The sequence below is a fragment of the Rhyacophila brunnea genome, unplaced genomic scaffold (assembly GCF_057557595.1).
Source record: "Rhyacophila brunnea isolate RB1 unplaced genomic scaffold, BYU_Rbru_1.0 scaffold_6, whole genome shotgun sequence".
Taxonomy (NCBI): Eukaryota; Metazoa; Arthropoda; class Insecta; order Trichoptera; family Rhyacophilidae; genus Rhyacophila; species Rhyacophila brunnea.
In genome coordinates, this window is record NW_028233276.1 from 12,715,639 (window position 1) to 12,740,408 (window position 24,770).

Below are 24,770 nucleotides of genomic sequence, written 5' to 3' on the forward strand. Positions count from 1 at the left end.
TTCTGCTATTATTCGATCACTGCAACCAGTACCATAATAATTATGGGATTGCGAACTATTTTTGGACAGTCAGCGTTATCTTAAAAAGATAGTAAATGAGAACATGTGTAAGTACAAATCATAGTAAGTATATCGATATCCTCAAAAACGTCAGAACCAGTATTTATGCATGATATACCTATATACGATGACTATGTCCACAGAGTATGCGGTTTAGGCCTACAAGATATTCTCTACAGTCTACAACTCTACAAGATCTCTACCATCGAGTCTACATATTACCAGGTGGTAGTTCCTTACCACACTCGTCTGATATTTACGGCATCACACTTCTCCAGAATCTAAACTCATTGTTCCTTTAAACTAGTGTCTCTCCTGTAACCAGTCGGTTTGTCTTGGTGTTTGTCAGCATATGGGTGGAGTGGAGACATCATGCCAATGTTTATAAAAAAAAGATAGACACAAATATAATAAAACGTGATATCAAAATATCAGACGCAATCGTTCACATCAGGTTTTACTAATGTGATTATGTATGGATTTTCAGTCATATCGTCATGACTGTCATGAGGATAAACGAGATTAACATTAAATTAATATTTAATTTCGAAAATACTCGTAATTCTAAAGACAATCATCTTAAACAATGTTATATTATTTCAACAAAAACATATTTATGGCATTTTAATGCCTAAATACTCCCCCGGTTGCCTGTCAAATAGCCATGTACTTTATTCAATTTCATCGTCAACTATGCGGACAGCGAACTGTCACAGCGATGATGAGCGACTAAGAACTGTTTATTTAAGCTGTCTTTACGTACCCAACCAAGTAACCACTATATTATAGGTAGTTATTTAATTATTTATTATAATCTAATAACATGTAAATAATAAGGATTTTGTTATTCGTGATGGATATTCAAGTCAGATGAAGTCGTGGCTAAACGTGTCAACGTTGAGTACGTATGGACACATAGAAGAAGACACCATATGGAAGAAGATTGTATTATAAACAACTGATTTTATCCTGATTTGTTTCTTGTAAACCTAATGTGTTACTCAAAGAACTCAGAAATAATGGGAACTGAAATACCTAACAGGTGTGGGGAAGCAGGCAACCGATCACGAGTGTGGAAAAATACGGGATAAACTTAAACACGTGTCAAGAATACATTATACGTCGAATGCTGACAACTGCTCTCGGTTTATGCACTGACGCTCATTTAATATTGCTGTATTGAAGGTTGCAACATACACTATTGCACGTCTATAATGCGTGGTTCATTTTCGTAGGACACTCCCACATTCAAAACCGTGCGTCAAAATGTACTGTATTGGGCATAGGCCCGAATTTTACAATATAGGTTCAAATATTGTACATCAAAAACTGTCCTCGACAATTAATGGAATACTTATCGTCTGCGACTAAACCATTTGATAACGAAAAAATATTTTAGGATAGGTACCTAATATAAATAATTGTAGGAATGTCATTCTAGTTTATTTTCAGTTCACAAGAAAAGGGTTATAATTATTGCAAGTTTCATTAAAAGTTTTAACATTCTGACCTTTTGGCAAATAACGGAGCGAGCGGAAAAAATCTGAAGTAACAAAGACGTGAACATTCCAAAAGAACATTTTCAAAATACAAAATTCATGAAAATGCAATGTATCAAAACCCCAGCAAAACTTTCTAAGAAAACCCCTTTTTTGCCACGCAATCCTTGAACTAAACCGTACCGAAATAATATGGAGAACACGTCTAGACAAGCATCTCCTTCCTTCCCTTATTGTGACAAAATATTATGAATTATAATAATATTATAATATAATTAATACTTCAATTATACTTAAACAATAACCCATTTCTCCATTAGGCATGTGCGTTCTATCATTTTTTTCGAGACAGCAATAAATTAGGCACCCAAAAATTCAGTAGGTACCTAATTAAATCTCACAAGGGTCATTCGATATTACAGACAGGTATGCCGACATCCTCAGTCAAAGGTATTAATTACAAAAGAACAGACACAAGCAATTTTATTTTTGTAAACGTTTCACAAATGACGGTGTGTTTTAAATTTGTTTTTGACAAGTGGACACCCGCCTTTATTTCGCTGCTCATCTCATTCTGTTACAGGTGTATTTAAAACCTTGATCTAAAAAAAAACAAGTTGGAGTAGTTTTTTCTCTAGTTTTTAATATAGACATTATATTATTGTTGATATTTTATATTATATCACCGTTATGATTAGAAACAAGTCCAAATAGCGTCGTGACAAATTTTAATGTTATAATAATATAATCAAGTCCGTATTGTACAGGTTGATTGAAAATGCAATAACAAAAAAATAAAAACATTCTAGGTACATTGTATAATATGTAGGGAGGAGAGTGATAATGTCGACTGTCGAGTCGGATTTAAATAGTTTGGAGTTCCAAACTGGAAGGAACATAGAAACCATTTACGACCACGTCTTGAAACTTTATAAAAAAATCTACAGCTCCATGACAGCAGACTTCCCAAAACCAGTGAATCGAAGATCTAAACAATTACGATCCAGCCATTCCCACCGAATTTTCGAGATCACGAGCAATACTGCTAGTCAATATTTTTTATCTACAGCAGGAGACAAAAAAGAGGCCATTTGGTTCCCTCTCCATCTGCATAGATATAAAAAAATAAATATTTCGGAGTGCTGACTCCGTCAATTCGAAGGTGAAACCACTGTATAACCCTTATTTTTCTTTTTTTCCTTCAGACCCACAACGAAGCGCCTTGTGCTCTTCGTTAATATGTATACAAACGCGAGTAGGTACCTACTACAGATGACGAGGATAAAAAGCCGTTTGGCCTTGGTGCCTCATAGTATACCTATATATAATTGAATTGAATTGACTGGAAGGAAACAGATCTGGATGAAAGCAGTTGCTGGATGAGGCCAAGGTAACGCCAGGGAGAAGAAGACTTCGCGAGACAAATCTGCCACTTAAATATCATCAATACACTTAAGTGCTAAAATATTAAGTTAGTTAAATAAACAGGTGGAGTGATTCTATACAGAACTACGACATAGTTTACCCGGGAATTTAAACCGATTCCGAGATATCCCACATCCCAATTCGAGCACACATAACAGATTAATAAGATAGATAATTATATAAAAGTCATCACCATGGAGCAAGGTTTTGGAGCTGGGTAGGTACTGTATGATGATCAGGTTTTAAAACCCAAATAAAACAAAGTTCATCGACTTTCCTCAAATATTTAATGCGCGTTACATTTACGTGACAAACTTGAATGCATATTATTATAATACAGACGGTAACTATTGAAAATAACAAAAAAAGTGGCTTTTTCGCGGGCCCCGTGCGGTATTCGGGCCATGATTTAGGCTGACCTGGCCAAATGTGATGGAAACGCGTCAGTGTAGCGCCGACGACTCGTCCCAAAGAATGTTCAGAAGAAGAGTAGAAAGATTGATTGATCGGGAATTCTATGGTTTGGTTTGGCCTTTGTTTTTTTTCGTTCCTTTGAGTTTGAGCACTACAAAACAACAATGTCTCACTCTCTGGCGCTTGTGTAGATGGGAACAGGATTATTTTTATTTTAGGGCAGTACCTATTGTTGTCGTTCAAAAACCTTTCAGTCCCTACGAACGGGTAAATTCTAAATAGTATTTAACCTGTAATATAAATAGTGCAGACGCGCGCACGTGGTGGGGGGAGGTTTCGGGTCCGAACCCCTCCCCCCCATGGATGAAAAAGTACTACCTAATTATTTAGGTGAATGGCATATATCTAATTTCTTTTTCTTCTTTGTCATGACCAGACTGAGGATCGTGACCCAGATGATTTGACTGTCGAATGATTTGGCTGTCAGCCTTCTTAATGGGTTGTCCCTACTCCTCACATTTTACAATATGCAGGCCAGTGTCAGTGAAAGACCCATGGCAATGAATTGGTGCAACCATCTGGGTCATCGAATATTTGCTTTAATATTCAGACGCGGCATGTCTAAGACAACGCGGACGACACAACCGGACACTAACAATTCTAATAATTATAGCGCATTCGATAATCACTGGTGGATGCAACAAGTCGCAATAATTCTTTGATGATCACGTGCACTTTAAGCTACAGGCCAGATGTTCATCGCTAGGCTCAAAATGTGGAGTGTCTAAATATGGCGTATGTATCCGGAAAATGCGGGGATCCACGGTTGAACTGGCGAGTAATAATGAGTAGTAGGCGAGGTAAATGCGGAAGTTAGATTTTCTTAACTTCGCCTCCCTCTCTCCCAAGCTGTCTTAAAAATCAATAATAAATTAATATGGATAATTTTTCGAAATGGGCCGCCCCCACTCCATTTTTCTATGCGCGCGCCTGAAATAGTGTATGTTCTCCTCAGTGACGTCTCACAGGGGTAAGTAAATCGTGCGTTGCTTAGGGGCGGTAAAATGGGAAGGAATGGCGAGGGACCCCACTGGATGGACGTTGTTAATTAATAAATTCTAAAATTCTTAGTTCATTCAGCGTATTTATGTTTCTGTTAACACTTTTATCCGACTGTTTTTTTGTTTAAATACCGTTATATATGTTTGCCCTTCCCCCATATCATGTTGTGAACGTCTTTAATTTACAATTTGAAATGTTCAGTAGGTATACCTACTATGTAAAAAAATGAATTTGACTTCTTTTATTTTGTTAACTATCAATAATTCATGGTGGAACAGCATTGTATTGTTGTTTAATTTAATAAAACGATTTTTTTGTAGTAGTCAGTTGAAAATGTCCCTCCGAGGCGGACGAAACCGGTCCTAATTTATTGATTAAAAGTGGAATACGTACTACAAAAAATGCGTTTTATTAAGTTAAACAACAATAAAATGAATTTGAGTTTGAATTTAAAATGAAGTGAAATCAACCTGCTTTTTTAAAATTGATTCAAAGGAACGAATTCCAATAAAGTACTATATTATTATTCTACATTTACTACGATATTCTCTTTTGTACTATGTTATCTTGTGACCGTAGCATAACTTTAAATTCTCTCAATAATGTGGAAATATTAAATTTGATTAACTTACATTTGCTGTAGTGAATGTGTGTCTCAAATGGAGCGTGCTCGTGGGCAGGTGCTTCGCCCACATCCACCACCCACGTCACCTTGCGGTGAATCGGCGATGACATTTTGTCTAATGCCGATTATCTCTATTATCACCAAAACCAGCCTAAATCTGCCATAATCCAAGTATCCCTCACAAACGATGACAACAAAACCCCTTTGACGTTGGGATTTATTATATAGGGTGGCAGCACTGAACTGATCTCACAATCTGAATTTTAATTCACTTGATTTCAAATGTAGAACAATGAACACAAGCGTTTATGTCACTTTCACTGAATTTAGTTAAGAACAAGCGATGTCACACTAGTTTTTTTTATTGCAATTGAATCGATTTAAAAATCGAATTCAATTTTAAAACTGATACACTGTGTTCTATTATTATAAACTCTTGCTCCAAATTCAAACTTCACTTTAAATCACTAGGTATTATTTTGAAGCAGTAACTGAATAATTACTATCAGTAACAACTGTGAACTTAGGTTTGTACGTAGTTGATTATAGAATTAATACATTCAATTAATTAACATGCGAAGTTCTAGCAAAATGATATGCTAATTTTATTGTTTTGAATATAGAATTCTTCACGAATTTTGGCGGTCAAGTGTGATTTGATTTCCAGTATATGCACATAAATTTATTTTCACTGTCGGTTCAATGTGTAGTGTAGCACAAATTTATCACTGTTGTGTGAGTTTAACCCATGGATGGTTAACTTCCCCTCACACCACTGAAAACTTATCAATTTTCGATTTGGAAGTTCACAATATTATTTGTTGTGTCGATTTTTCGCTAATTTTGTTGCACTTAAAATGAATCTGAAAAAAAAATTAAAAACTTAATTTGTATGCATAATAACTATATTGTCCTATATTATGATTTGGTGCCTATGTAATAAAATGTTGATCTAAAATCAAAATGTTGACCAAAATATTTGTATCATATTTTTATATTCCCATAAAATAGCCTTGTTTTCGTTTTCTTTATTTTATTGCCAAATGATAGTCATTGATATTTTTATAGATAGGTACCACGGCCACGGTGGCCGCGCGGCTTATGCGTTGGTCTATAACGCCGTGGGTCCCAGGTTCGAATCCTGGGTCTAGCAAGTACACATATTGTTTTTCAATTTCTGTAGAGTCAGGGTATGGACCTAATAGGTTGAGCAAGTGGCTGACATCCATTTCTCGTAAAAAACAAAATCTGTTAACACAAACCTCCACCCTGTGGAGGCCCATATGATCCTATTAGGATCGGACATGGTCGGAAAAAAATATTTTTAGACTTCCCAATTAATATTTATTATTTATAATGGGGCAAAAATAGGGCCAATATAAGGGACGAGCTAGTATCTTTAACTCTGTTGTAGTTACTAATATTGTGACTTTTAGAAAAACATCAAACACTGAGAATAAAGCGAAGTTATTTTTTTTTAAATTTAATCTCAGTTTTATTTGAATATGTAGGTATTTTAATGTTAAGTTGTTTTTATCTTTTTTCCGGTTCATATTTCCTGATATGGTTCAATTTCCTACATACCTTTATATTATACATACAATATCTTTACAAATCAAATAAATTGTGGATCATAACTACTGATATATACAAAATTATTCAAGATTCAATTGTTTATTGATTTTAAATATCCACAGTGCTTCAATCCCTAACATTCAAAATTCAAATAACGCTTCTGATTCGGTGTAGCGAATGTTTATACTTTAAAATAGAGTTGCCAGTTTTCAGCCGTCAAAATACATCAAGTTCAATGACACCTCGCAATAGGAAACAATGTTTTAATCAAGGTTTTAATCAACAGCAATTTGGCTTCACTTGTCTGCTTTACGCACTGGTGATTTCAATATCAACGTAGTTACAATGTACAGGCAGACATAATAAAACCTAGAGCTGTCGGTTTATTGCCATCGCCATGGCAAGCCGTGTAAATTGCTCGGCTGTCATGCCCGAGTTACCGACATTGAATTAATAATATTAAACCTATCTGCAGTATAGTTACATTGTAAAGTAAAATACTTTACTGAAAATAATGCAACTGTATACATAGTATATAATATAAATGTGTACATACAGCATAATACTCTAATTATATCCTTCCTAGGCACACATATAATTATATCGACCATAGAAAGGAAAAAGGGTATAACCCTCAGTTTTTTCAAAATAGGTTTTATTGCATAATAACGTTGTACACGATTAAATATACACTGTGTACAAAGGATATAAGCTGCAAATGCCGATTTATTATCTAAATTTAGCTAGTAATTGAAAAAAGCAGTAAGTGACGTGGGAAAATGGCTTAACCATCATTTTTGATGATTTTTTTTTTAAATTATCTCAATAATTAATAACAGATTAGAAATACAAAAACAAAATTATTAATTATCATGCACTTCAAGGTTATGGCTATTCTGTTTTTAACTTTGACCGAAAACCATAACAAAAACATTTTTATGCCTCCTGTAAAAATTGATTTGTGTGGATACGCCCTTTTTCCTTTCCACAGTCGATATAATATAACCAGGTTTATACTACTTGCCAGTTGCCACTCAACATCACAAATTGGTTTTTTACACTTTAGGATAAATGGCATTTTCCGATAATTGAAAAATTACTATAGGTATGCTTAACAATATGATCTCGTATGAACGTGGAAGGCTTTCCGGTGTGACAGTGAAGAAGTCACACACGCTTCAAAAATGCAGGCACGCGTGAGCCTCGAAAAGTGCCAAAAGTAGTAGAGTCGCCACATTCAAATGTATGATGTATGTAAATAGGAAGGCAACGTTTGTGGCGCTTCTAGAAAACGATAATGTATAAGGATACTATAGGATGGCACGGGCTTCTCTTTACCAATGGATCTCAGATCAGCAGAGCTGTGAATTGTAGGAAGGAAGGGAAAAGAATCACCGAGGGTAACAGAAATGGTCCAGTCAGTGGAGGTTGCGACACTCAGTAGAGATGAATAATAATGACTCCGAAAAAGAAAAAAATTATACGTAGTATCTAGTACTCAGTGAAATTTCATTTAAATGGTGCCTTAGCAGTTAGTAGAGTTTTGACGAATAATCTAGCATGTTGTAGGTCTTGAGCTCATCAAGTCAGTTGAATCAACAGCTTTATAAAACAATTAGTTTACTGAATTATCCATGTATGTTTTAATTCTATCACTGGTGACCACGTTGGGTAGAGCTTCTATTAAAAGTTATTTTTTGTTCTTACCTTTTAGGTTCGTGGTCTGGGTCCATACACATATTGAAAAAACAACTTGTGAATTTTACAGACCCGGAATTCAAATCCGAGACCACAATAAACTAATAAAGTTATAAGTATCCAGAAAATCATCCCAAAAAATTCAATATTAGGTACCCATTTATTTCACAGCACTTCACCCAAAAAAACCTGAGTAGACACCAGCTTTATGTACATAGTTTGTGTTTTCAAACATTTACCTACCTGACATACCTACGGTGTCTAAAACGCATTCATCTGTTACACATCTACATAATTTTTAAACCACCTGTTGGAAGCACTGTTGTCTACGGATATTTGGATTGTAGATTTCATAACAATTCCCCTATCTTTTTTTCATGTGTACACGCATAAGTTGGTAAATGAATGGCGTAAATGCCGTAAATGATAACATTTAAATAAAAAGGGGTTTTAAATAGGACAGTGCACTCTTTATAGAACGATAAGAAAGGCGATTCATCACGCAAAGTAATTATGTTGCGTTATGGCAACTTTGTTTTATATTGTAGGTATTTGCTCTATACACGTAATAATATTTCTGGACAGGTGTATTTTTTTTTAATTCTATCGCATCACAATATTGCGGAGATTATGTATATATCTGCTTGTGTTCCCTGGGTATATTGTTAGTTTTTGTTCTTGTATAGATTGAATCTGACTTTTAAGCAGTTACAATATTTTTTTTTCTCACGTAACGTAACAAGTAGGTTTTCATTAACAAAGTTAAATTAAATTTTTAATTAAAATCTTTTTTCATTCAATGAATAAACACACAATTAAAAAATGTGACATCCTTTATTAATTACAATATGATTTGGAAGAGTAAAAATACATAAGTAGGTACCTGATTGAAAATTCTCGCATAATTGTTAGAAGGTATGAATGAAGGTAGCCTAATCATAAACCTCACAAGCCGCATTTAGATGGATGCGGATTCTAATCCTATTCGGTAAGTTCAACAAAAAAAAAAAGAAATTTTTGATTTTCAATAAAAATATTTAATCTTTAAATCTCGTGCATTGTGTATTGAAAAATGATTCAATTTAAAATATACAAACTAAACCTACGGTACCTACGTTAAAAACTTAAAAAAAAATTACTTATTTAGTATTGTTTATGCCTTGATTTATAATTTTAAAAATGTGGTCACTAATAAATATTATATAATGTTTGAGGCTTTCACGGTTGTTTTTTATCGTAATAGATTTTTGGGTTTCCACCGTTTGTAATTCTTCCTTCTTTCTTCGACGTTTCGGGCTCGTTGCAGAGGCCATTATCAAGAGATGATATCTCATACCTTCTGATACCTATCTGATACCCAAAAATCTATTACGATAAGGTGCATAGTTTCCGCATGAATAGCAATTATACCGGTAGCTTAATCTATGAAGTTCACCTTTCGGATTGCAATGGATGTGGGTTTAAGTCCCACTCAGTTAGATTTTTGATGTTGTTCTATAATCTGTATTATACATTTTAATTAAATTATAATTCCATAACAAACTCGAACACGTGGCTAACATCCATTTCTTATACAAAATATCCTTATTTAAGTGGGGATTGTGGAGCCAACTTAGCTAATTGACTACGTCGGTTTTTTTCAACATTTTTGAGTTTTACATACTTTATAACTAATTAGGATTTCACGATAGACCAACATTGTTACATTAAAAAAGTTTTGCTTGAAATAACACATTATTTTCACTTAGGTATTATAGTTTTCGAAAAAAAATCGCGGCGCACTAGTTGGGAAACACTGGTCTACGGAATAGTGGCATTCATTACCCACCCATTATTTCAGTAAACTGAAATAAGACAGTGTTATTCGACGTGGTAGAAAATTGCAACTATTGTGACTAGTGTACGTGTGTCCTTATCTCGAGACGTAGATACAATACGATAAAGAATATTCACATGAGAAGAAATTAGAGATATGATAAGATAACATTAAGAAATGCATAGTGTAGAGTAGACTTCTAGAGTAGTCAGTAGTGAGTAGAGCAACTAAAACTAAATGTAAGTAGGTATATAAGATAATTAAACAGACAGATTAACTGAAGAGTTAATTTTTTTCACTTACGATCAGATAGAAACCGTGATTCGAATGGCTGAATGCAGAGAAAATATCGCAACGAATGATATGTACACAATTAACCCGATTACAGACATGTCCAACGCGTCGATCGCAGGATGGATTTGATAGATCGCACCAACAGAGCAGATTAATAAGATAAAAATCTAAAAGCAATCGCCATGGACCAACGTTTTAAAGCAGGATACTTTATGACGGTGAGGCAATAAAATAAAAAAAAAATAACAAATCACGCCAATTGTCTTCAAACATTCAATGCACGTTACGTGACAAACTTTAATGCATATTATTATGTCTTATATCTGTATTGAAAACAACATATTCTATTTTTCCACACTCGACATGCGTAGCCTGTAGACATCCAGTAGGGAAAGCCAATTCCTAATAATTTTGTATTATCTGGTGATAGACAGTCAAAGGTCAGGTAGACTTGCCAATTCATAACTTTGCACTCCGGCTTTATGATGACAATGCTGTACTTAATATACCTTAAAATATATATTTTTTTCAATATTATCTATTTATTTAGTTATTAAGTATTACATAATATTAATACAAGTGGATATTATTTGATCTAATTTTATGCGGAGTAATCAGGCGGAGTAAGAGGCGTATCACTGTAGTAAAAAGGTGCAAAGTTATAAAACGTATCAGAATTCTCTACTTACAAAAATGCATCTTTGAATCTAGCATGTCATAGAGTCGTATCTACTTATAAATACGTGTTATACTATACTTGTATTGAGATTTAGAATTTTACGTAGGTATTTAAATAGGTTCTATATTGTCATTGAAGTTATCTTAAGACAAAATGAAAATTTTTAAGTGAGGCAAAGATCGAAGGCTGTAGTCGAAGCGTTGTAGAAATACCTTTTTTCTAATATTGTATTTTTAAATATACATAGAATTCATAATTTTGCGCTTACAAGTAGGTAGGTACATAGCGTTAATAGGCATGTAATCATAATAAATATCATCAATAAAATACATTCAAACGGTTTTGAGAAGCTTATCGAATTACGTGACCCTGAATGGCTCCAAATATAGTGATTAAATTAAATTATGGAGATTTATCAGCACCAATATGGCTGGCAAACAAGTTACGCACAGCCGACCTTTATATTTTACTAGTTTTTATGAACACCATCTTGACTCAGTTGTAAAATATCGTAAAATTACACCTAGTAAAAACGGGTGAACATTTAATTTGTAGTGCACGAATTATATGTATATTTTTGATACAACCAGGAAACTGTTTATGTTTATTGTTTATTCATTCAAAAACGAAGCTAACTTATCAGGCCCGCCCAAAGGGACACAGTTGCCCCTGTAAGAACTCCAAAAAGATGCCACCCTCCATTTTTTGGGCCTGGCATGAGTTGAAATACGACCTTGGATCGAGTTCAAATGAAATTTTTGAGACTCCTTTACTTAATGTTGTATGGATATTGGATACTATCCGTGGTTTTATCCAACTAGCTTCCTTACAGGGCTCGAAATGGACCGAAGCGCAGTTCCGGTTCATAAACTCCCCAAAAATTATCGCTCCGTTTGGTAAAATAAATAATTTATCCGTCTGAGCTAGATAAGCCATATAAGAAAAAAATCTAACGCTTATTTTTATAAATTGCATATAAAATTAGATATTTTCGTAAAATTATCAAGCGCTCCGGTTCGTAAAATTTTCCATTTCGAGCGCTGCTTCATTTTAGGTATGCTTACATACTGTAGTTTAAGCACTAGACGGTATTTATACCTATTTGGCCATGTATTTTTTTAGACTTATAGGTACGCGGTGTAAATAAGAATTCTGCCATTTTTGGTAGTATTGACCTGTGTGTCCCTGATTAAATGAACTATCATTATTTGACGGCATATAATGACGTAGGTCCCAGGTTCGAATCCTGGGTCTGGCAAATACGCATATTTTTTCAATTTGTGTTTGGAGTCAGAGTAGGTATGGACCGAATAGGTTGAGCAAGTGGCTAACATCCATTTTTCGTAAAAACAAAAATTTGTTAACACAAGTTTCCACTCTGGATCTATTAGGATCGGAATGGCCAAAAGAAAGAAGAAAAAATCAGTATATAGAATTTATACGAACAATTACGTGAAACTACAAATAATAACAATATGTATGTAACCAAGGCAACGGGCAACACATCAAAAAAGGGCGGCAATTTTATTTTTCCCGCTACATGCGATTACCGATTCAACCATATTAAAATGTTCTGAAATCGTGAGTAGGTAGGTACCTACTGTGAAGCAAAAAGTTCGTATTATACCCCGTTTACATGTGCATGGATTTACTGTTGACAGTAAGTATTATCGAGGCCATAACAAGAAAATGTATGGGTAAACGTGATTATCCTGCAGTTGCAAGCTTGCATGCATGAATCAAAAAAGTTTGGAATTTTCTGAATGTTCATGAGTTCATGCGACAGTAGGATTTTTTCGATCTGCGTTTGCGCAGTAGAACGATAGTAGCGAACCTGCCGGCAAAAAAACAAATTACGAACGAATTTTCAGGTTGACCGATTTTCACTACTTACCTGTCAAATGGAACGAAATAGTACCATAAAATGACAACATCGCGTCTCGCTCATCTTCAAGAATGAGATTAGAGAGACAGTCAGCACTTTTACGTGTAAACAGTTATTGTCACAATAGTTTAAAATACACTGAACTCCCTTTTTACAGGGTTTTTTTTTACACGATTTTGAAATAACACGGTGCAAAGCCATCAACTCTGAATCAGGGCTCGAAATGGACCGGAACGCACCGGAGCGCCGTTCCGGTTCATAAAATCTCCAAAATTATCGATCCGTCTCGTGGAAAAAATAATTTGCCCGCCTGAGCTAGATATGTCATATAATAAAAAATCGACTTATTTTTATAAAATACATATACAATTAGAATACAACGTTAATATTTTCATAAAATTATTGAGCGCTCCGGTTCGTAAAATTTTCCATTTCGAGCGCTGCTCTGAATGCATGTTGGAGACCAATTTGGCCAGAATGTGTTAAAACATAATGAATATTTTTTTTTACCTTTGATTTTTAAGTATTTTGGTGTATACTTTTTTTTAACACGGTATCGCGTGGAACATATCTACCGTGTAAATGGGGTTTCAGTGTACGCACTATTGCTGCAAGTAAATCCATGCACGTGTACGGGCGCTATTATAATTACTCTCAGTGATATAATAACTCAATCTCTTTGCAAAATTAGTAACACTAGCGCAAATGCATTCGCAATATAGGATCAAGTTGTAACTCATAGCTGATGTAGTCATCACAGTTTAAAACAAAATACTGTACTTTGAGAATAGTATAGGTACGTAATCTAATTGGTGCTATTGTCTTCATTTTAAGATCAAAATACGATGACTCAGGCGCATGAGCACTGACTGTCATGAATGATTGAAGTTCCAAGAATGGTTCGATGTCCTCACTGGCAAATTGCTACGATTATAAACTTCTTGTTGGATCTATAACTGAAGCGCCTAGTTTCAAAACCCCCCAAAACGACTTTACGTACTTTTCAGAAAAATGATAAAAACTCATATCTATTAAATCTGTGAACTTTATGTATTTATTATTTGAATCATACATTCTGAAGAGTATTTTGTCTAATATCTTTTATTCACTTTTAGCATATTTCAATAAGAGAATCAATTAAAAATCAAATGATTCTCATTTTAGGGGACTTTGAAACTTACCTATAATTTTTTAGAGTCTTTTGAAGTTAACACGTATGATTTTAGGGGGTTCTGAAGCTTATATTATTATAGCAATCCATGCAGAAATCGCCAAAGGCGTCTCGTGGTTATTTTTATTGGAGAAAAAATAAATGTGGTTGGTACAAGTCAGTTAAAAATATATTTATTCAAAAATAGTCTAACTAACTAAAACTATCAATATTAAATTATGTTTAGGTACTTCAAAAAATAATATACATTCTATATTTGATACGTTTATGGTAGGTAGGTATTATTTTAGAACTAATTATCAGCATTTCCAATAATAATATTATCATTAACAAAAATTATAAAAATGTGCCAGACGGAGTAAGAAAATAAGCTTTGTTGGCAGAAAATATTAGATTTTGTCAAGATGTCTAGAAAACAGCATTATCTTCAGTTTATAATAAAAATCTTGATCGATCCGTACGTATGGTTACATGCTATATCAGTAGTATTCAAACTGTGAGGCGCCGTGAACAATTCCCAGGTTTGCTACAGGCTAATAGAAAAATGATGTTCCAGACTTTAAAATACGATCACAATAATATTATATTCGTATTGTTTTCGGAGGTTGTTTTCTTCGCACGATAACAAAATATTTGGCCGACGACCAAAAACAAACTCTCGACTTTGTTTCTGAAGGGAGTATTGCAAATTACTGGTTATTGTTTTAAAAAAAATGATCGAAATTTGAGTACGTGTCCATTGGTTGAGCCACAGCACAAATTAGTAAAATAAAAACGTAAAAGCCAGTAGTCGTTAGACAACAATTTTAAAGCCAGTTTTGGTTTATGACTCAATGAAAACGTAACAAATACAAAACCCGTTCAATATACTCATTACAACTTACAAATATTGAATTTGCGTTACGTTTACATGACAAACTTTAATTAATACTTGACAATAATCTCAATATCAATTATCTTATATTTTTTCGCACTCGAGATTTGTACATTCTTACAGCCACACCCAGGGATTGCAATACCGGAATTTCAAAACCGGTTTCAAAAATACAATATACTTACCGGTATTTTCGGTATTAAGAAAAAATACACGTTTATAATATTCTTTGAAAATGAATTTAATGATATTCTTTCATTGCTTAATACTATTATTGCATATGAAATTGAATGTATAAGATTACTACCAAAATGCAAATATATTGACTGAAACCAAGAAAAGTTAAATAATATTAAAACAAAATCCCTGAAATATAATATACAATTCTTGCGATGAATCAACATATTTAAAAAAATAAAACATTCATGGCAAATATTTCCAACTATTATATAACTCACTATTTATTCAATTTTGTTAGTACATCCAACAAACGTTGAATTTCAGAGTGATTTTCCTGTACCCGTACTTATATATTTGTAAAAAATATTATGATCTATACATATAATGTATAAAGGTCAACATAGTAAATGTAGGTAGGTTGCTACAAAACAATGTTTGAAATAGATTTTAATAGTTATATTTATTGATAGGTACTTTTTTTTTCTATAATATGTTTTGTTTTAATATCGGTATTAGGTAATACCGGTATTTAATAATAAATACCGAAATACCGGCATTGATATATTTATTCGGTATTCCAATCCCTAGCCCCACCCAGAAGGTAACACACTCCCCTTATTTTTGTCTTTCCCAATTCTGAACACAATTTTGTAACCCTCTAAAACGGTCTCAAATATGATGCTAATATTTTTTTTTTCAAATGACTGTTCAGGAAAGCAAAAAGGACCATCATTTTTGTGCTCCGTGAAACAATTTTTGTCCACGAAGGGCACCATGTAGTGAAAATGTTTGAAAACCGCTGTGCTACATGATAGCATATTATTTGACCGCGAAATTGGTTGGAAAGGATAACACTTCTGTTTATATGTCCTTATTCAGCAATATAATAAAAGTGACGTAAATTTAGAGGCATTTTATCCTCGTTATTATATCACATGAGTGGGTTCAATTATTGTTCTCATCCATCAAAATATTAATACCTATAAAACATATTAATATGTTATACTAGTAGGTAATATGCTGTTAAGTGTATGTTATACCAAATAAGAAGCCCACCATAATATCATTAAGTACATACACATTCCTACAAATTATCTCTTTAAATGTTAAATGTTTGAATTTAAAAAAATTCTCAGTAGAAGTCGGAAACATAATACTGCCACTGAATATTGTAAACACATCTTCTTACTAGTTTTATTGACAGTTTAGAATATTAGATGATTTTAAAGTGTGTGCATTCCATTTATATATTGAAGGCGCTGGATATAATATTTTCACAAAACTTTAATTATTTCCAGCCAATCTTGATCTAATGCGTTGGCCCATGGTCACAATAAATTTATCAATGACATAACTTTACGTTGGCAGTGAAAGAGTCTGTGGAAGAGAGACTGATTGAACTGTTTTATTGTAGGTAAGTACCAGCGGCAAAGGGTGGAGGTAGGCTGTTAAAATCAGCCATAAATAGTTCACACTAAACATTGTTTTCATTGAAATATGACTACAATAATTTACAGACGGTAAATTTGTTAAAATTCAATTAAACTCTGCGAAACCAAGCCATAATAAATAATAGTCAAAAAATACTTGTCTATCTATAAAATATCTACAATTATGTAATTAAATCATACATAACTTTTGATATTTTATAGATAGAATAGTATTTTTAATCTATTATAGTTTGGTTTATGCAGGATTATGAGAATTTAAAAAAAATGAACCAACAATATGTATGTGAATACTAATATGTATACTTAATCCAACGAAAACAAATAAGTACGAATGGAAAAGTGTGCACAATTATTTTGACGTATCGCCCAAAATATACCAAAACTATTATGGTTTGGTTAGCCAGGGCTTAATTGATTTTTAAAAACTAACCAATACCATCTGTAAATTATTGTAGCTTAGTTCAATAAAAATAAATACGTATAACTAACAAAGCTTAGTGTGCACTATTTATGACGGATCTTAATAGCCTACCTCTACCCTTCGCTATTGGTAGGAACTATACCTACAATTTTGCATGTCAGTAAAGGAAAGGATTAATATTCTTAACTAAACTGCTAAAGCTCAGCATATCCTTGTTATATTTACAATGACTTATCTTTACAAAGCTCGCTGAATAAAGGGCTCACCTATCGCGTCAATTCTGTAAGCAGGTAGTTAGTTATCTTTTAGTTGGAGCTTTTTGAAAAAAAATCTTAATGCTTTATACACAACGAAAGACTGCATTGCCATCATGACATAAATTCTTATAAATCATGTGAAACAAATTTATTTATATTATCCAAAAAGTATTTACAAAATACTATTTTGTAAAATTATATAGGAACAATGAACACTTTCCAATTATTCTAAATAATATCCCTTGACCCTTATACTGCTTATAGTACAACAATTATTGGGAAACGGTGAGGCAGAGAATACGTCATCATATAGATACGTTTTTGACAGAAACCAATAAAAAGTTACATTATTCTTCACCTGGCTTTGTTATTTTTTTATGTGGTGTACGTGTCTACGTCTCTTACAATAGGAATTAAGTAGCAATAAAAAAACAACAAATAAATACGAGGTAAAGCAATAAATCTACACAAAATGGGACCAATAAATCTTAAGATGTTGAAAAATTAATTGTCTGATTCGAAGTGTTAAACAATCCCTAGAATTTATTGGTCATGATTTAGTACATACGCCCTGGGAATTTACTATTTTTAACTTTTACGTCGTCCCTACATAATTATTATAGTAGTATTATAAAATTCCTCCAATTTACAGCTGTCTCGCCCTGTCATTATTAACTTCGTGTTTTTCATGCCATATTTAGCATATTTTTTCATTAGTTCTGCTTTCAAAATGGCTGTGACATTAAATCTAACGTTTACCTTTACATCGTCGAAACTAGCTTTGAATTTTGATTAAATTATGAGGTTATTCCAACGCTAAATGCTCCCAAAAAAGAAGTTTCAGAATTCGAAGGAGAATAATTAATAATTGTGATTAGGCCAATTGGGCAGAGCTAAAAAATGTTCTATTTATATTCATTTTTTCTATGAACAATAAACGATGGCTAGTATATTTTTCTCTTTTGACAATAATTATAGATTTTTTACTGCATACCTACTGACAGTTTCTTTTCTTACTCCGTCTGGTATAAATACTGCTAAAAGACCTCTCACCACGGCAATTTCTTTATTATTTTTTCAGTCCCTGAGGGCTTGCCAATTTGGGAATCTGGACTATTAAATTAGCGGATTTAGCCATATTTAGGGCTATTATGGGCCCCTATTGTAAATGCAGGACTGGATGCATGATACATTAAGAAGAGTTAAAACCAACACTTGAGTAGCTAATACTAAAATAGTAATAACAGAAGTTAGTATGGATATTATTGTCATACACATGCCATTCAATTAGTTTAAATTGGTCCCTTATTAAACACACCAGCAGCATAACGTATAACAGCACATTTAGTAATATGACAGAAATAATATCGTAAATGGTTACATTTTCTTCACCGTATCCGCTCGAAACTAAGGATATTATGGATCCCAGGCGAGCACATAAGCGGGGGGGGGGGGTTTCGGGTCCAGACTCCGGACCCCCCCCTCCAGGACCATATAATACAAATTATTGAGGTGACTAGAATATTATATCTTTTTCTTCTTCGCGACTTCCTGACTGTCGAATAGTCGTTTTAACGGGTTGACCAATCTCCTCTTGCAATTCTACGACATTATTGTGTCAAAAGACAAGACAGTGGCGACGACATAAATCGACACTAATGATCTTGATAATTATGACAATTACGCGACACGCATTCGATAACCACTTGTGGATGCGAGAGGTTGCAATAACTTTTAGATGAGCACCCGAAGCTATAGCTGCTGGTTAGGTGTTTATAGCTAGACTTTAAAAAAAGTGTCTGTGTATAAGGAGTGTACCCGGAAAAGTTATGGAGAAGCGTCCGCGGTTGAAGCCACAAGAAACTATGAGTGGTAGGTGGGGTAAATGTAGAATGTGGGGTGGGCCCCCCTCCCGCCGCCTTAAAAACATGAAAAAATGCATATTTTTTTAAAAATCGACCCCCCAAACTATTTTAATGTGCGCGCGCCTATTGGATACTACCAGGACTCGAAATGGACCGGAGCGTACCGGAGCGCCGTTCCGGTTCATAAAATCCCTAAAATTATAGCTCCGTAAATCAATTAATTTGATCGTCTGAGTTAGATCTGTCATATAATGAAAAATCTAACACATTTATTCTTATAAAAAATATACATACAATTAGATCACTACCTATGTTAATATTATTTTCGTATAGTTATCGAGCGCTACGGTTCGTAAAATATTTCATTTCGAGCGCTGGATACTACTGTGTTTGCGTAGGTATCTCAAAAACTTTTGACGAGTACTAATTAATTAGTTGAAAGCTGAGAAGATGGAAGAGGAAAGTGATTCATAAATTCACAACCAGTACCCTGAATAATCGTGTTAATTTGTAGAATAAACAGTGTATGACCTATCTGCATTATGAATTACGTACATTTTTTGTGATTATTTTTAGCAGTAATATTGACACCCGTTCGCTAAGGCATAAAGCCCACCAAAAAAGCGTTCGGTGCGCTCACTACTGAGTAGGCCCCCTCCCACCCGCGCATTACCCTTCACCTATGTAATAAGGGGCCCAAGAAGCACAAAATAATTATTATTATCAGCGTCTCTCACAACAAAGCAATAACAATATTATATTATTTCTCGGGGCTTGTAATTACGCAATAACTAAACAATGAGTTCTCTGTTATTATATAATGGCTTCTCTCCGACGACGACGGCTTCTATCGACGACGCTTTCAGAGCGTGATTTTGCTCGCCGTGTTCAACGAATGGACTACGTTGTATTTTCGTTAATTCGTCCGGCTGAAAAGCCACCAACGGTGACTCATTGGGCAGGCGGGCACAAAGCGTCGTCAAATCCAGTGTGCGCTGGCGTATTTGATTACGTTGTATTTTCGATGATTTACACGCCACTTGTGAAATTTTGCGCGAGAGCCCCACTCGCTCCGTTAAGTGGGTTTTACGCCTTGATACAAAAACGTTTAATTTGAACGATATTTCCAGAGTCGTCGCGAGAAGTGCCGCCTAGTTGCAAAGAAAAAACACGCCCTAAAATTTTTATAACGTCTACTAATAAAAAAAAAATATTCATTTATTCGCGAGCCAATACATAGGTAAAAATTGCAAATCACCAATCATTGCAACTTCAACGATTTAATGATTTAAATTTGCATTCAGACTGAAATCGTATACCTATCTATATAATATACACCACTTTAGAGTATTGTTTTACTTAAATACGCATACCGAAATAATAATAACATACTATATTGTATTGTATAATACAATAGATTACATAATGGTGCAGTAATTAGTAATTTTATTGTTCTGTGGGTGCATTATGTAGTAGTTGTCTTAAAAATATTTTTTTAATGCTTCCCAGTTTATGTTGACAATAATTTGTACTCTTAGGTATTTATTTTAATTGTATTAACAATGCAAATATCATTTAATTTTTAGTTACACCTAAACTAAACCATAATAGATAAAAAAATATTATTGTATTTATCCATTATGACTTGATTTACGTAGGGTTTAATTGAATTTTACAAACTAATAAACACTATCAGCATTTGTATTTTTAGTTCAATGAAAACAAACAAATATGACTAACAAAGTTAAGTGCACACTCCACCCTTCGCCACTGATCCACAGACAACAAAGATGTCCGAAAGTGAAACCAGTGATGCTTAGCCCAAATCCAATGGGTACACGGTAAAAAAAATCAACAAGGGTTTACGACTTGTCATGCATATTTTTTTTTTTTTCATTCGTGCAACAAGTTTCGTATTAAACTTTAAGAAAAGATGTAAGTATAAAAAAATTAATTAAAGTATTTCTATAACGAATCGAGACGCATCTTTTCCACGAGATGGAACGATAATCTTGAGGATTTCACGAACCAACGCTGCGCTCCGGTCATTTCGAGCCCAGATTAATAACTTATATGAAGCGAACCATTACGTATAAATAAATCACTGATAACACCGCCATATCAAGATACGGCCGGTGCATAGAGACTTCCATGATTAGGCGTCCGTACCCACCGCATACATTGTACACAAGAATGCGGCGCCTCTATATATTATTAATTTTGCCAATATTGTATTGATAGGGTGTGCTGTTATCAAAATTGCCTTTGCAATATAAAATTATACGCTGACTGTTCCACACTCACACTAAATCGATACCCTTATCGTAGTAATAATACTTTATCAGTCATCATGCCATGTGGTGCTGCTGTCCATTTGATGCAATTAAACTGTCACCGACCTGCCTAGAACTCATCAGACTACTTCGTCAACATCATCATACTAGCGAAGGCATACTTCTTTTTATAATAGGTTCCATGCAAATTTTGAATTTCGAACAATCGTTTTTTCGGGGATAACCACGAATAAAACTTTAAAAAAATAATAGTGATGTATAATCTGCTATTATATTATTTTAACATGGTGGTCACTTGAACCAATAAAGGCAATGAATATTACAATATTTTAAATAAGTAACGATATAAATAAGAATAATTATCGGTATGTAGGTATCCATAATTTAAAATATTTTTTCTAATAGGCATGTTTCTGAGGTCTCGGTAAGCAAGTAAAGAATCCTATTTTCTTATATATTGCGCATTATCTGTATGACTTTTATTAGGTATATCGTTATTTCGATAATTAAGTAATTATCTATTAGAATTTGAGTCATCAAATAATTTATTTACATATCAAATTAACATGGAATTAGGTAAATATCAATATACCAAAATATTTTGATATTTATATTTTCTTTTAAATACATAAAACAAATATATGCATAAAATTATCTATCAAACTGTTAAAACTTTGAATTAATTATTTAATGATTATTTTAATACACAGTGTCATTGAGATTTTTGTAAGGTTGATGGGAATCTGTATTATGTGTATAATTTCAAGATTAATATCACACTGGCACTATTATTTTTTCTCTCCTATATGTATATATTAAATAATATATAATTTTCTGAAATTAATATTTTTTATAGCTTCCAAAAACATAAAAAAATATTATTAATTTAATCACATCACAACATATTTTTATTTAGAACACGAGAACCATAAAACTAAAATCAACATTGCATTTTGACAGTTCATAAAACAAAGAGTAAATAACGATTTAAATTATTACGATTTTTAAATTTCGCTCCAAAAGTGCGTGTCGTTTTCGAACGTTTCGATTTCGAGCACGTATGCACGCGCACGCGTCTCAAGCGCTACTAATGTCAGATCCTTCTGTTCCGACATCACTTTTATCAGTGGCGGGCATAGTTAATTCGATCGATGGGTGAATCATCAATCCTGATTGAATCCCATATACCTAGGTCAAAATACTACGAAATGTTATAATCCCGATGTTTTTAATAGATTTTCTTTCTATTAAACTTAAAAAGTTCAATAGCTATAGTGTTTGTTTCGGTTTACATATCACTAAGTACAATATGTACGTAGGTACCTAATTATTATTATTATTATAAATTACTTGGGTTATTTCTATAGCAGGTTTATGATTTCAAAAATGATTTAAATATATGGCTCTAAAGCTAGGTAACTGTAAATCATTTTAATATACAGGTACTGACCAAATTCCCCTGTAATGTAAAATATAGATACATGTTTTTGTTATTCTGTATGGAAACATATTTATAATATTATGATATTATTTATATATGTTATGTACATTTGAGGGCTCCATTATTAAAACATGAGAATTTAAAATATTGTCAAAATTAAAGTTAATTCAATGTGTAGCAATTATTTAAACACATTATTTAACACATTATTAACATTATTTAAACACATTATTTAACTAAATAAATCTTCACCTTCATTCACTTACAACGATTTATGTTATTGAAATAATAAAAATAAAATAATGTCGACATATCCAATGTTTTAACCGTTTAACGGATAATAAATAATTACAAGATAAAAATAACTTTCTATATAAGACAACATTTTTAAATTTTCTGTTGAATCATATAAACTTGACTTGAATAGCTTAAACGATCAAAAAAAAAAATTTACTTGATAGAAATAATACTCAAATGTCATATTGATTTCCATATTAATGCACGTATATATTAAAATTGGTAATTAAGTTGCTAGGACCCACTTAGCAACCAATAATAGTTTTACTTTTTACGGATTTCTTCCGAAATAACTTTTCATACATAACAGAATTAACTGAAAATGAATTCAATTCTACTTAAAGGTGGCTAAAAGTATTAAAAAAATGCATTGGCTTCGTGTTCTGATATATTCTAAAAGTTTCCAATGTCTAGCTAGTCGGGAAGTTAGTTAAAAATCGATTGCAAGATTTGTACCGGATAAACAACCACCTGACAAATAAGAATACGACCTAATAAAAACGTTGTAAAAATGGGCATTGTTCTAATGTTCTAAATTGAAAATATAATTCGACCGAAATAAGACACGAACGATTTATGTTTTGAATCCCAATGACGACCACAAATTGATTATTGAATTATGTATTTTATCCAAAAAAAAAAACGAACAAAGGGTTTCAACGTCTTTGTTTTTACCGCTATTTGGAAATAAATACCTCCTTTATTAATTTACAGTATATGCATATGATATGATGGGCTATGGATTGATTTTTTTATATTTTACTTACACATAAAAGTACTTGTTACAATTTCTCAATTTTGTTTTTTTTATTTCGCACGTCACTGAGTATTGTTTATAGTTTCGAAAAAGCTGCAGCAGATACGTATACAGTGAGCAGGCTATAAAACAGCTACTGCATATTTTATTGCGTGATTTGTTACAAGATAAATTATTAACATCCACTGATAAACTTGCCCAACTTTGTATAAGGTGCCTAATAATTATGTCAACGCGTCTGTGTATAATTTTCACACCAATTCTTCATTACCCTTTCCTTCTTCTGTGCAAGGACCCGCCAATCGAGGATATTAGGGGTGCGAAACACCCGGGCAGCAAGATTGAGGGGCGGCAAAAGTCTGAAAAAACATTTTTAAATGATTTTATTAAAAAAAAAAATTAATTACATCAATTCAATCTAATTAGCTATGAAATATGTAAAGTACCCACACACGTTGCCTACTGTCAAATGGCGGTAAATTGAGGAGGAAAGTAGAATTATAGAAATATTACATACATAATATTATTATCATATCCTTATTTATGACATTTAAAAATCCGATCTATGCTAATTAATACAATATCACAGTTGTATACAAAATATCGAAAAGCATTGTAAAATATTTTTCTATAATCTTAAGTAAAAGCAATAGATAAAATAAACCGAGGCATAAAAATACAAGTTTTAAGGCGAAGTCTTCACTGAGCCTTTTTTAAAGAGGCACCTAGC

General features: G+C 33.1%; 1 protein-coding gene across 7 annotated transcripts in view; it reads right to left on the reverse strand.

The window, feature by feature from the left end:
- The window catches only part of Dys (Dystrophin), a 1,414,635-nt gene extending 1,392,001 nt beyond the window's left edge, over positions 1-22,634 (reverse strand). For all 7 annotated transcript variants that reach the window (XM_085956687.1, XM_085956682.1, XM_085956685.1 and 4 more), the window contains exons 1-2: positions 22,545-22,634; positions 5,093-5,948 (exon numbers count right to left, since the gene is read on the reverse strand). In XM_085956687.1, the coding sequence (XP_085812813.1) occupies positions 5,093-5,195 (103 nt within the window). In that variant the 5' untranslated portion in view covers positions 5,196-5,948; positions 22,545-22,634. The remainder of the gene's footprint in view (positions 1-5,092; positions 5,949-22,544) is intronic.
- Between the last annotated feature and the right edge of the window lie 2,136 nt (positions 22,635-24,770).